At 43.9% G+C, this 14,530-nt stretch overlaps 1 protein-coding gene across 1 annotated transcript in view; it reads right to left on the bottom strand.

Annotated features, from left to right (window-relative positions):
• The window catches only part of SCTR (secretin receptor), a 65,580-nt gene that overhangs the window by 43,242 nt on the left and 7,808 nt on the right, over positions 1-14,530 (bottom strand). The window contains exon 2 of the mRNA XM_007104195.2: positions 10,137-10,242. Coding sequence (XP_007104257.1) covers positions 10,137-10,242 — 106 coding nt within the window. The remainder of the gene's footprint in view (positions 1-10,136; positions 10,243-14,530) is intronic.

Here is a 14,530-nt window from a genome sequence, read left to right as displayed (position 1 = left end):
TCTGGGAGGATCCCACATGCCGCGGAGTGGCTGGGCCCGTGAGCCATGGCCGCTGGGCCTGCGCGTCCGGAGCCTGTGCTCCGCAAAAAAAAAAAAAAAAAAACAAGCCAGCACGTAAGACACACTGATAGCAGTGCCACCACGTGGATGAACCTTGGAAACATTAGTGGAAGGAGGTGACACAAAGGTCACGGACTGTGGCTCCATTTGTTATGAAATGTCCAGAGTCAGCAAAAGCACAGAGACAGGGAGTGGATACATGGTTGCCGGGGCGGAGGCGGGGCGAGATGAGGAGTGACTACTCAATGGGTACAGGTTTTATTCTGGGGTGATGAGAATGCTTTGGAGCTAAGCAGAGGTGGTGGTGGTTGCACTGTGAATGCACCAAACGCCACTGAGTTGTTTGCTTTAGGATGGTTAATATCGTGAATTTCACCCCAGTAAAAAAGCACTGCCCCCTGCCACCTGCTAGAAGCCAGCCCATGTTCTTTGGGAGTGGGCAACCAGCTGGCAGAGACAAGAGGAAAAGGGGATGCTGTGTCCCCATTTTGAAGGCAAGGACACAAAGGTCCAGAGAGGATCGGGGTCTTGCCCAAGGTCACACGGCCCCTAAGTGACAGAGCAGCACACCTGCCCAGGTCTGTCCAAACTGCTAAGTCCGCATCTTTCCTGCCACTGCACTGTCTCTCGGGAACATTCTTCCTTAGGGAGAGGCAAAGCCCTTCAACCGGCCAGCTCTGAGGGGGTATCAGCTTCTGAAAACAGAGCAATAAATAGCCGGGTAGAGCACGCCATGCAGCTATTAGGGTGACCCTGAAACGTTCCCACAAAATGTTCCAAAGGCCTTGGCCACCTAACCTGGAATAGCTGAAGAGTTAATTTTTTATTCGTGATAAGTGTGCCGGGCTTGGTGACAGCTGTGAGTGGTATTTCCTGGGACCCTTCTGGCGTTCAAACATTAACCTCCTCCCCAGGGAAGACCGGGCAGCTTAACCATTAACGTACACCCCCAACAGAGAGTCCGCCAGCCCCTCCCCGCCTCAGGCGCCAGACAGATCCTTGCTGGGGACGGAGGGCCTCTGGGCCCTGGCACCCAGGACTTCAGGAGTCGTGCTCCTGAGTGGAGGTTATGGGGCCGGACCCCCCCAGACGGCCTCAGCCCCCGCCCGCCCCCGCAACCTGGCCCTGATGGGGATCCGCGGGGCGGAGCCTGACCAAGGGCTCTATGCCTTTGCTGTTTCTCCTGTTTGCATTCTTTGAGGGAATCTTCCCCCGCCGCCACCATGTCGGTTCTAAGCTCCACGATGGGTCTTCTGGCTCAGCTTTCTCAACCTGTCAGCGGAACAGGCCTGAAGACTTTCCCAGGAGTCCGGGTCCTCAGAAGACTTCAGAAGACTCAGAAGTCTTCTGGCTCAGGGGCTTTTAAACCAGCTTTTCAAAACAACAGACCCCTTCTCCTAAATGAAAATTGCAGAAGGCCAAAATGCAAAACAAATCCAAGCGGACTGAGACTTTGTGCTGGGATGGGGCCGGCCTGGCCCCGTTCACCCAGCGGCCGCGGCCCTGCCAGACACAGCTGCAACTACTGCGTGCGCAGCACAGCCCCATCGCACACAAGGAGAGCGAGGACCCCCCAGGGAGCTCACGGCAGAACTCGGCAGGGGTCCCACTGCACCTTCTCAGCCCTGGATGCACAAGTAGGACCACATGGGAGCCTCTGGGGACAGAAGATGGCTAGACCTGCTCCAGGTCGGTCACGCTGCCGCCCGGGAACTGCAGTGTGAGGTCGGCATCCACAGGGTGACGGGCCCCCAGGTCAGGCTCCGGGGAGCACTCCCCATGGGTGACGTGGCTACACTGCTCACCCCGGCTGGTCTGTGACAAGCTGGGCAGGCCAGGGGCTCCACGTCCTCTGCCGCAAAGGCTCTACTTCACCTCCCTCTCTCTCCTTCAAGTCTCCTCTCTCCCTGCTCTCAGTCAAACGTCCGCACTCACTCATTCACCCAGTAAGTCATCAACAAACACACGCCAACTACTAGGTCTTGCAAGCCCTGTGCCCCGCGGTGGGGAAAAAGAGCAAAGTGACACAGTCCCTCCCAATCCAGGAAACACATCCCTACGATGCAGTGCAGAGGTGCCAGGAGGGAGAGAAACAGAGGGTCCTGCAGAAGTCCGGTGGCCAGCTGCACGGGGAGAAATCGTTCCGGGAGGAGTCTATAAAGGACAGTGGTTGGGAGAGTGGAAAAGAGGGAACGGTGTTGAACAGAGGTACCAGCATGTGCAAAGGCCCAGAGGCATGAGAGCAGCGGACACGGTCAGGAAGTTGTAAGCAATTTGGTTGAGCCAAATGGGAATGTTTGGGATGGATGCGTGGACAAGGGAGTGAGGAGCTGAACCTCACCCTGGAGCCACTGGGGAGCAAGAGGACATTTAAACACTTCAGACGCTTATTTTTAAAGTAACCGTCTGTAACTTGTCAGTGTGAACTAAAGTTCACCATTATCTCTCTCCCAGTGGCTTGCCATTCTAGGCTTTATCCCTCAGGCCTGAATGCAAGTCCCATGCCCTGTCACGGGAATTTCTGGTGTTCACCTTGGGGACATGCAGGCAGCTGTAGTTTCCGGGGTGGCAGGAGGGCCCAGGAAGTCAGGAGGCTGTGGCTCAATGGTGGGCCCCTGTGAGCCGTAAGACTACTGTCTGGCTCCGCTGAAGCACCTGCCACAGCCAGCAGAGGGGAAGGAAAGGCTCAACCTACAGAAGGAAGTTGTCATCCTGCCCCGTCCCTCATGCAGAGGACAGATGACTCGGCTGAAGCCCATCGCAGCACCCACACTGCTGGGCCTCTGCCGCCCACGGCACCATCTTCCTCCTGCCCCTGGCTGCTCCTGAGGGAGTCATGCTGGGGTCTCGAGGCCGCTCCTGGGCCCTCTCCTCCTCCCCTTCCCTCACCCTCTCCTCCTGCAACCTCAGCCTCAGTTGCCAGCCAAACAGAAGTGTTCCCCAGCCCGGCCCTCCTCTGAAGCCTCCACTCCATGTGTCTAGAACTGAACTCACGACCTTCATCTCTTCTCCCCCAAAATACTCCCCCCTCCTCCCTGGAGGTGCTGCAGCCACCTTACGACCAGGAGGCGAATGCCACACATTGAGCAGAAAGACAGGAGGAATCTGGAATCTGAGGACACCTGGGAACTCTGCACCAGCTCTGGATCTTTTGTGATGTCTAAGAAACCAACCCCTATTTGATGAAGCTCGCTTATCAAGTCTCTGCCACATGTGCAAAAACACATTCCTAAGCCATAAGAGAGGAGTCCAAGCTCCTTTTTTCTCACCATTCTCACCTCACAACAAGAAGTGCTAACTATCTTTTGAATGAATGCTTTCAATTTCACACCAACCCCATAAAATAGATGTTGAAACGGAGGCCCAGAGACATAGGACTTGTTCAAGATCACACAGCCTAATTTAAAAGCCTGGGCTCCCCCTTCCCCCTCTCCTCCCCTGCACCCCTCTTCCTCTCTCTTTCTTTTGGAAAATGCAGAGATGGGGCTGCCTCCCCCTTGCAGCCACACACATACCGCCGCCATGGCCACCAGAGGGCAGACAGTTGTCTTCAGGGGGCGAGAAGCGGGACAGGAAGGGAGGGGAGGGGAGGGCCTGGCGGACCCAGCTGAGAGGACCAGAAAGCAGGCGGCAGCAGCGGTCTGGGTGGCAGCCAGGTTCCTGGGAGGGGTGAGCACAGTGGGAGGGGGCTGGGAAGGAGTCACCGGCCTGGCCATGGGGGGCGAGAAAGTGGACGGCCAACAGTCCAAGGATTTCAAGAACAAAGGCCATGACTTGGAGATAAGAGTGCTGCAAAGGGATCTGTCTGGTCTGTACACCAACAAGCCGGATAACCTAGATGAAAAGGATCAATTCCCAGAAACACACAACCTACCAAGACGGAAGCATGAGCAAGTCAAAACTCGGAGCAGACCTCTAACTAGTCGGGAGATGGGATCTGTCATAAAAAATCTCCCGGGGCTTCCCTGGTGGCGCAGTGGTTGCGCGTCCGCCTGCCGATGCAGGGGAACCGGGTTCGCGCCCCGGTGTGGGAGGATCCCACATGCCGCGGAGCAGCTGGGCCCGTGGGCCATGGCCGCTGAGCCTGCGCGTCCAGAGCCTGTGCTCCGCAACGGGAGAGGCCACAACAGAGGAAGGCCCACATACCACAAAAAAAAAAAAAAAAAAAAAATCTCCCAACAACAAAAGCCCAGATGGCCTCACTGATAGAGTCTACCAAACATTTAAAGAGGAATTAACACCAAGCCTCCTCAAAGGCTTCCACAAAACTGTAAAGGAGGAAACACTTGCAAAATCATTCTGTGCGGCCAGCATTACCCTGATACCAAAGCCACACAAAGACTACAAGAAAAGAAAACTACAGACCAATATCCGTGATGAACATTGATGTAAAAATTCTCAACAAAATACTAGCACATTGAATTGAACAGCACATTAAAAGAATTATACACTATGACCAAGTGGGATCTATTCCTGCGATGCAGGGATGGTTGAAATGTGACAATTGCTCAGTGTGATACACCACATTAACAAAATGAAGAACAAAAACCACAGGATCATCTCAGCTGATGCAGAAAAAGTATCTGACAAGAGTCAACACCCTTTCATGATAAAAAACACTTAAACTAGAAATAAAAAGAAACTATCTCAATATAATAAAGGCCATATATATAAAGGCCACAGTGAACATCATACTCAATGATGAAGCCTGAAAGCTTTTTCTCTAAGATCAGGAACAAGACAAGGACACCCACTTTTGCCACTTGTATTCAGCATAGTACTGGAAGCCCTAGCGTATAGCAAGAAAAATAAATAAAAGGTGTCCAAATTGGAGGAAAGAAGTAAAATTATCTCTGTTTGCAAACGATGTGATCTTATATGTAGAAAACCCTAATGATGCCTCAAATGGACTCACCAAAGTGACAGGGTAGATATAAAATCAACACACAAAAATTAGTTGTATTCCTACACACTAGTGGGGAACAACCTACAAAGGAAATTATGAAACAAATCCATTTACAATAGCATTAAAAAGAATAAAATACTTATGAATAAACCTAACTACCAAGGTGAAAGACATGCACACTGAAAACTACCAAACACTGCTGAAAGAAATTAAAGACACAAATAAATGGAAGGACATCCTGTATTCATGGATTAGATGACTTAATATTTTTAAGATGTCAATACTACCCAAAGTGATCTACAGATTCAATGCAATCTGTATCAAAATCCCAATGACAGGGAGTTCCCTGGTGGCCTAGTGGTTAGGATTATGGGCTTTCACTGCCATGGCCCAGGTTCAGTCCCTGGTCAGGGAACTGAGATCCCGCAAGACACACGGCACAGCCAAAAAAAAAAAAAAAAATCCCAATGACAGAAATATTTTATTTAATATTTATTTATTTAATATTATTTTCAGAAATAGAAAAATTCATCCTAAAATTCTTAATGGAATCTCTAAGGACCTGGGAATAGTTAAAACCATCTTGAAAAACAACAAATTTGGGGATCTCATACTTCCTGATTTCAAAACCCATTTGAAAGCTACAATAATCAAAACAGTGTGGTACTGGCATAAAGACAGACATATAGACCAATGGAATAGGAAAAAGAGCCCCCAAATAAACCTTCATATATATGGTGAAGTGATTTTTTACCAAGGTGCCAAGACCATTCAATGGGAAAAGGACAGTCTTTCAACAAATGGTGCTGGGAAAACTGAATGTCCACATGCAGAAGAATGAAAATGGACCTTCACCTTATACCACACATAAAAATTAACTCAAAAATGGACCAAAGACCTAAATGTAAGAGCTAAAACTATAAAATTCTTAGAGGAAGTTTCATGAGATTGGATTTGGCAATGCTTTCTTGGATATGACACCAAAAGAACTGACAACAAAAGTAAAATTATATATATTAGGTTATACATCAAACTTAAAAACTTGTACATCAAAGGACACAATCAACAGAATGAAAAGGCAACCTACAGAACGACAGAAATTATTTGCAAATCATATATCTGATAAAGGGTTAATATCCAGAATATATAAAGAACTACAACTCAATAACAAAAAACCAAACAACCCTATTTAAAAATGGTCAAAGGACTTGAAAGGACGTTTCTTTAAAGAAGACATACAAATGGCCAAGAAACACAGGAAAATATACTCAACATCACTAATCATCATGTAAATGCAGATCAACACCTCAATGAGATACCATAAGCCAATCACAAAAAGACAAATACCGTATGATTCCAGTTATTTGTGGTACCTAGAACCATTCAATCCATAGAAACAGAAAGTAGAATGATGGTTCCCAGGGGATAATGGAAGAGAGGAAAAGAGCTGTTGTTTAATGGGTATAGAGCTCCAGTTTTGCAAGATAACAGGTTTTGGAGATTGGGTGCACAGCAATGTGAACTTAACACAACTGTACTGAGAAATGGTTAAGTTGATGAAATTTACATTTTTTGAAACTACATTTCTTCAAAGAAGACATACAGATGGCCAACAGGCACATGAAAAGATGCTCAACATCACTGATCATCAGGGAAATACAAATCAAAACCACCACAAGATACCACCTCTCACCTGTCAGAATGACTATTATCAAAAAAGACAAGAAATAACAAGTGTTGACGAGGGTGTGGAGAAAAGGGAACCCTCGTGCACTGTTGGTGGGAATGCAATTGCTTCAGCCACTGGGGAGAAACTATGGAAAGTCCTCAAAAACTTAAAAAATAGAACTATCATATGATCCAGCAATCCCACTCCTGGGTATTTATCCAAAGAAAACAAAAACACTAATTAGAAAAGATACATGCACCCCTATATTCACTGCATTATTTACAATAGTCAAGATACGGAAGCAACCCAGTGCCCATCAACAGATGAATGAACAGATAAAGAAGATGTGGTACATATATACACAATGGAATATTACTCAGTCATAAAAAAGAATGAAATCTTGCCAGTTGTGACAATATGCATGGACCTAGAGGGTATTATGATAAGTGAAATAAGTCAGACAAAGACAAATACTATACGATTTCACTATGATTTCTATGATTTTATACATGTGGAATCTATAAAACAAATGAACAAACATAACTAAAAAGAAACACGTTACAGAGAACAAACAGGTGGTTGCCAGAGGGAGGCAGGGTGGGGGAGGAAAGAAATAGGTGAGGGATATTAAGAGATGCAAAGTTCCAGTTGCAAAATAAATGAGTCACTGGTATGAAATGTACAGAGTGGGGAATATAGTTAATAACTATGTAATATCTTTGTATGGTGACATTTCATAACTAGACTTGTCTTGGTGATCATTTTGAAACGTACAGAAATATTAAATTACTATGTTCTGTATCAGAAACTAACATAGCATTGTAGGTCCATTATACTTCGAAAACAAACAAACAAACAAATTCATAGACAGAGATCAGATTTGTGGGTACCAGAGGCCAGGCTGGGGGGAATTGCAGGAAGGTAGTCAAAAGGTACAAACTTCCAGTTATAATACAAATAAATACTAGGGATGTGACGTGCAGCATGATAAATACAGTTACCACTGCTGTGTGTTATATGTGAAAGTTGTTAAGAGAGCAATCTCAAAAGTTCTTGTCACACCATTTGTTTCTATTTCTTCAACTCTGCGCCTATAAGAGATGATGGTGTTCACTAAACTTCTTGTGACCGTCACTTTATAATGTATGCAAGTCAAATCATTATGCTGTGCACCTTAAACTTATACACTGCTGTATGTCAACTATATCTCAATAAAACTGGAAGAAAAAGAAATAAATAAAAAGGCTTAAGACAGTAAAATTTATGTTACATGTATTTTACTACAATTAAAAAAACAAAGCAAAACACTGACAACATCAAATGTTGTCAAGGATGTGGAGCTACAGGAACCCTCATTCACTGCTGGTGGGAAATTAAAATGGTGCAGTCACTTGGAAGACAGTTTGGCAGCTTCTTACAAAACTGAACATGCTCTCACCATACGATCTAGCAACCATTCTCTTTGGTATTTATCCAAATGAACTGAAAACTTATGTCTACACAGAACAACTTGATTTAGAATTGCCAAAACTTGGAAGCAACCAAGATGTCTTTCAGTAGGAGAATGGATAAACTGTGGCACATCCAGACGGTGGAATATTCTTCAGCTCAGAGAAGAAATGAGCTACCAAGCCATGAAAAGACATGAGAAAAACCTTAAATGCATATTACCAAGTGAAAGAAACCAACCTGAAAAGATTACACACTGCATGATTCCAACTATATGACTTTCTGGAAAAGGCAAAACTATGGAGAAAGTAAAAAGATCAGTGGTTGCCAGGGGTTCGAGGAGAGAGAGGGAGGCACAGGTGGAGCACAGAGGATTTTCAGGCCAGAGAGACTACTCTGTATGATAGTGTAGTTGTGGATACATGCAATCATACATTTTTCAAAACCCACTGAATATGAACACTAAGGGTGACCCCTAATGTAAACTGTGGACTCTGAGTGACGATGGTGTGTAGGTTCATCAGCTGTAACAAATGTAGCACCAGGTGCAGGATGCTGACAGTGAGGGAGGCTGTGTGTTTGCGTGGGAGGGGATAGCAGAGAGTACATGGGAACGCTCTGTACTTTCCACTCCACTCTGCAGGGAACTGCTCTGAAAAATAAAGTCTATTAAAAAGAAATTCATGGGCTTCCCTGGTGGCGCAGTGGTTGAGAGTCCACCTGCCGATGCAGGGGACATGGGTTCGTGCCCCGGTCCAGGAAGATCCCACATGCAGCGGAGCGGCTAGGCCCGTGAGCCATGGCCTCTGGGCCTGCACGTCCGGAGCCTGTGTTCCGCAACGGGAGAGGCCACAACAGTGAGAGGCCCATGTACCGCAAAAAAAAAAAAAAGAAATTCACATCACATAAAATTAACCATTAGCCATTTTAAAGTGTACAATCAGTGGCATTTAGTACATTCACAGTGTTGTGTGACCGGCACCTCTATCCAGTTGTAGACATTTCACCACCATCAAAAGGCAGTTCCTACACAGTTACTCCCCAGCCATTTCCCCTGAGCCCCTGACAACCACGAATCTAACTTCTGTCTCTATTAATTTGTCTAATCTGGACATTTCATACTAGTAGAATCATATAACACATGGCCTCTTACAACAGACTTCTTTCCCTTCACGTTTTTAAAAATTTATCCATGTGGTAGTATGTATCAGTACTTCATTCCTTTTTAAGACTGAATACTGTTCTATTGTATGTCCAGACCACATCTTCTTTACCCATTCATCAGCTGACAGACACTTGGGTTGTTTCCACCTGTTGGCTAGCGTAACCCGTGCTGCTAAGACCTTGCCTGTACAAGTCTTTTTGTCTGACTATCTGTAAAGGATTCTTCTCTTAATGCCACATCCCTCCCTGCCCTTAGATGAGTGAAAGCAAAGCAGATAAGTGAAGGAAGGGAACAGAAATAAAATTAACATGTAAATATCAAATTAATAATATTTACAGTCCTGACTAATAACAAATATTTAAATTAATAATATTTAAGAAACACCTGTATTAACATACTTTATCTCATATATCTTTATAATTCTGATGTAGACTTTATCACCTGCATTTTATAGATCAGTAAAGCGAGACTCGGAAGGTTAAATAATTTGTCCGTGTTCACACAGCTGGTGAGGGTCAGCCAGCAATGGACTCCAAGCTTTCCAGACCCCACGCTGCCTCTCCCATCAAACTAGCAGTAGAGGTGAGAGAATGGGTGAGAAGTATACCACCTTGATAAGTAATTCTCACCAAACGCTTACCTTGGTAAAGCCATCATGCAGAAGCTAATGGTTCAACAACACTGGCTGTAACCACAAACTCAAGAGAACCAAAGAGGTGATGATGTGGTTTCTCTGGGTGTGTATAAACTGGTCACCAGGGTCACTCCAGGCCCTTCCCCTCAGCTTATTCTCTGAAAGGACGCAGCTGCTCCAGCCCCTACTTGCCCCCAACCCAGTGGACCTGGAGGCAACTCACATCCCAGAGTGGGCCCAGGTGTGCACGTACCTGGGGCCGGGCGCCTGGCCCTCTCCTCGGCGAGTCCCTGCAGACACTGGTCCCGCTCTTCCCGCAGCACCTGCAGCACAGCGCACAGCCGAGGGAGGGCTCCCACCTGCAAGCCCAAAGCCGAGAATGGTCGTCACTGCCACGAAGCTGAGTCTAGTAAGCAGGGCGGAGCCAGACAATGAAGACTCAAAACTAGGAAGACAAACTAGTGAATATAACAAAAAAAGAGCATGCTCACAGATACAGACAACAAACTAGTGGTTACCAGCAGGGAGAGGGAAGGAGGGCAAGCTAGGGGCAGGGCAGTAAGAGGTACAAACTGCTAGGTATAAAATAAGCTACAAGGATACATTGTACAATACGGGGAACAGAGCCCATATTTTACAATAACTATAAATGGAGCATAACCTTTAAAAATTGTGAATCACTAATTGTATACCTATAGCCTATACAGTATCGTACAGCAACTATACTTCAATAAAAAAGACTTGTAAAAAAAGTAATGTAAACTAGAGACTTTGGTTAACGTATCAATATTAGCTCATCAATTTTAACAAATGCACCACTTTTATGCAAGACATTAGTAATAGGAGACATTGGAGAGGAAGGTTTGAGGGGGTATATGGTCATTCTTTGTACTTTCTGCAGAATTTTTCTGTAAACCTAAATCCTCTCAACAAAATAAATTATATTAATTAAAAAAAAATAAGTGGGAGGAATCAGTTCACTTAGTTTAAAGACTCGCTGTATAGCTACAGTAATCAAAACAGCATGGTATTAGTAGAAGAATAGGCAATGGTGTTAGAGCGACTGGACAGCTACAGATAACAAAATGAACCTTGAACTAAGACTCATACCTTGTACAAAAATTACCTCAAAATGATCATGGACTTGAGCCCAAAACATTAAACTAAAACTCTTAGAAAAAACATAGAAAATCTTCAAAATGTAGGGCCAGGCAAAGATTTCTTATACTTGACACCAAAAGCACGATCCATAAAAAGAAAAATTGATAAATTGGACTTCACCAAAATTAAAAATTTGCTCCAAGAAAAACCATGTGAAGAGGATGAAAAGGCAAGCTACAGATGAGGAGACGATATTTGCAATCCGCAAATTAGAACTAATATCTAGAACAGACAGAGAACATTCAAAACTCAATAGCAAACAAATTTAAAAATCTATTTAGGGACTTCCCTGGTGGTGCAGTAGTTAAGAATCCGCCTGCCAGTGCAGAGGAAGCAGGTTCGATCCCTGGTCCAGGAAGATCCCACATGCCACAGAGCAACAAAGCCCATGCGCCACAACTACTGAAGCCTGTGTGCCCTAGAGCCCACAAGCCACAACTACTGAGCCTGAGCTCTGGAGCCTGTGAGCCACAACTACTGAGTCTGTGTGCTGCAGCTACTGAAGCCCGCACACCTAGAGCCTGTGCTCCACAACAAGAGAAGCCACCACAATGAGAAACCCACGCACCGCCAAGAAGAGTAGCCCCTGCTCGCCACACCTAGAGAAAGTCCGCACGCAGCAACGAAGACCCAACGTGGCCAAAAAAAAAAAAAAAAAATCTATTTAGAACATCGGCAAAATGCATGAAAAGACATTTCAGAGAAGACACACAGATGGCAAATAAGCACATGAAAAGATGTTCAACATTATTAGCTATTAGGTAAATGCAAATTGAAATCGTAATGTGATATCACTACATGCTTATCAGAATATCTAACATAAAAAATGACGACAATGCTGGCAAGGTCGTGGTGAAACTAGGTCACAGACACATTGCTGGTGGGACTGTAAAATGAGACAACCACTCTGGCAAACAGGTTGACAGTGTCTTAAGAAAAGCTAAACATGCAACTATCATATGACCAGGCCTTTGCACTCTTGGGCATTTACCCCGGAAAAGTGAAAATTTATATTCACAAAAAAACCTGTACACTACTATTTGTAGAAGCTTTATTCCTAACAGCCCAAAACTGTAACACTCCAGATGCCTTTCAATGGGTAAATGGTTAAACAAACTATGGTACATCCATACTATGAAATTCTACTCAGCAATAAAAAGGAACAAAGTAGTAATACATGGACCAACTTAAATGAATATCCAGAGAAATATGCTGAATGAAAAAAGCCAATCCCAAACGGTTACATACTGTATGATTCAATTTCTATAACATTTTTTTAATTTAATTTTTTTATATTGGGGTATAGTTGATTTACAACCTTTGTGTTAGTTTCAGGGGTACAGCAAAGTGATTCAGTTATACGTGTATCCATTCTTTTTCAGATTCTTTCCCCATACAGGTTATTAGAGTACTGAGTAGAGTTCCCTGTGCTGTACAGTAGGTCCTTGTTGGTTATCTGTTTTATATAGAATAGTGTGTATTTGTTAATCCCAAACACCTAATTTATCCTTCCATCCCCTTTCCCCTTTGGTAACCATAAGTTTGTTCTCTATGTCTGTGTCTGTTTTGTAAATACGTTCATTTGTATCATTTTTTTTAGATTCCACATCACTTATATAACATTCTTGAAACAGCAAAATTACATCAATAGAAATGGAGACCCTATTAGTGGCTGTCAGGAGTGAAGTATGAGGGTGGGAGGGAGGGAGGTATGACTAACAGGGCACCACGAAGGATCCTCAGGGTTGCAGACTTGTTTTGCACCTTGACTGCATCAACATCAGTATCATAGCTGGTCAGTCAAATCCCAGCTCACCTGCAAACACTAAGAAAGAAGTAAACATGCACTGCTATGTGCCACTGAGTTTTTGTGACTGTTACACAGCACAGCTGACCGGGTAGGAGAGACGTTTCCCGAAAGTGGGTGGCCATGTGCATTGCTGGAAATGAAGAAAGGGGCGCTCCAGCAAAGAGGGTCTTGAGAGCAATGGAGCAAGATGAGGAATGAGGGAACACCTACAATGGGAACCTCTCCAAGAAAAAGTTAACTTCCTTTGTGTTTTTCCCTGGGACTATGGAAAAATAAACATCAGAAGACAGTTTAACTTTTTCTTTTCATTCTACATTTCTTTTTCTTAAGTTGTAGTAAAATATACATAACGTTTACCATTTTAACCGTGGTTTAGTGTACAAAGTTGTACAATGATCACCCCTGTCCATCTCCAGGACTTTTCAACTGGCCCAACAGAAACTCTGTACCAATTAAACAGTAACTATCCGTTACCCTTCCTGCAGCCCCTGGTAACCTCTATTCTACTTTCTGATTCTATGAATGTGCCTGTTCTAGGTACTTCATATAAGTGGAGTCATGCAATATCTGCTCTTTTGTGTCTGGCTCATTTCACATCCACATTGTAGCATCTATCAGAATTTCATTCCTTTTTAAGGATGAATACTATTCCATTGTATGGACAGACCATACTTTGTTCATCCATTCATCGCTGGGTTGTTTCCGTCTCTTGGCTACTGTGAATAATGCAGCCAGGAACAGAGGTGTACAAATATCTTTTCGAGTCCCTGCTTTGATTTTTCTGGGTACATACCCAGAAGCAAAATGTGTGGATCATATGGTAATTCTGTGTTTACTTTTTTAATAAACCACCACACTGTTTTCCACAGCAGCCCCATTTTACCTTCCCGCCAGCAATGCATAGAGTTCTAATTTCTCTATGTCCTCATCAACCTTTGTTATTCTGGGTAAACAATATCCATCTTAGTGGATATTATCGAAGTGGATCATCCCACATTTCTTTTACCCTTACCCTTCCATTAAAATTGAATAAACTGGGGCTTCCCTGGCAGTCTAGTGATTAAGACTCCACACTGCGAATACAGGGGGCCAAAAAAAATTTTTAAGACAAAAAAAGAAAGAAAAAAGATGAAGAAGAAAAAACTATCCTCTATAGTTCACCCCCTTTAAAAAAAAGTATTAAATATAATTTTACTTACAATTCACAGGACGAGAAACAAGTGAAGGTGAAAGTATTGCTAAAATTCATATAAAATTTTCCAAAAAACGAGAGCTATTAGTACTGAAAAGTTCCCTTTAAACAGTTTTTAAAAATCACGTTTGTCTCTTAGGGGAAAACATAGGCAGAACACTCTATGACATAAATCATAGCAAGATCCTTTTCTACCCACTCGTAGAGAAATGGAAATAAAAACAAAAATAAACAAATGGGACCTAATGAAACTCAAAAGCTTTTGCACAGCAAAGGAAACCATAAACAAGACGAAAAGACAACCCTCAGAATGGCAGAAAATATTTGCAAATGAAGCAACTGACAAAGGATTAATCTCCAAAATTTACAAGCAGCTCATGCAGCTCAATATCAAAAAAACAAACAATCCAAAAATGGGCAGAAGACCTACATAGACATTTCTCCAAAGAAGATATACAGATTGCCAACAAACACATGAAAGAAT

The sequence above is a fragment of the Physeter macrocephalus genome, chromosome 2 (genome assembly GCF_002837175.3).
Source record: "Physeter macrocephalus isolate SW-GA chromosome 2, ASM283717v5, whole genome shotgun sequence".
In the NCBI taxonomy this organism is placed as follows: domain Eukaryota; kingdom Metazoa; phylum Chordata; class Mammalia; order Artiodactyla; family Physeteridae; genus Physeter; species Physeter macrocephalus.
This window is presented reverse-complemented; position numbering and strand designations above follow the sequence as displayed.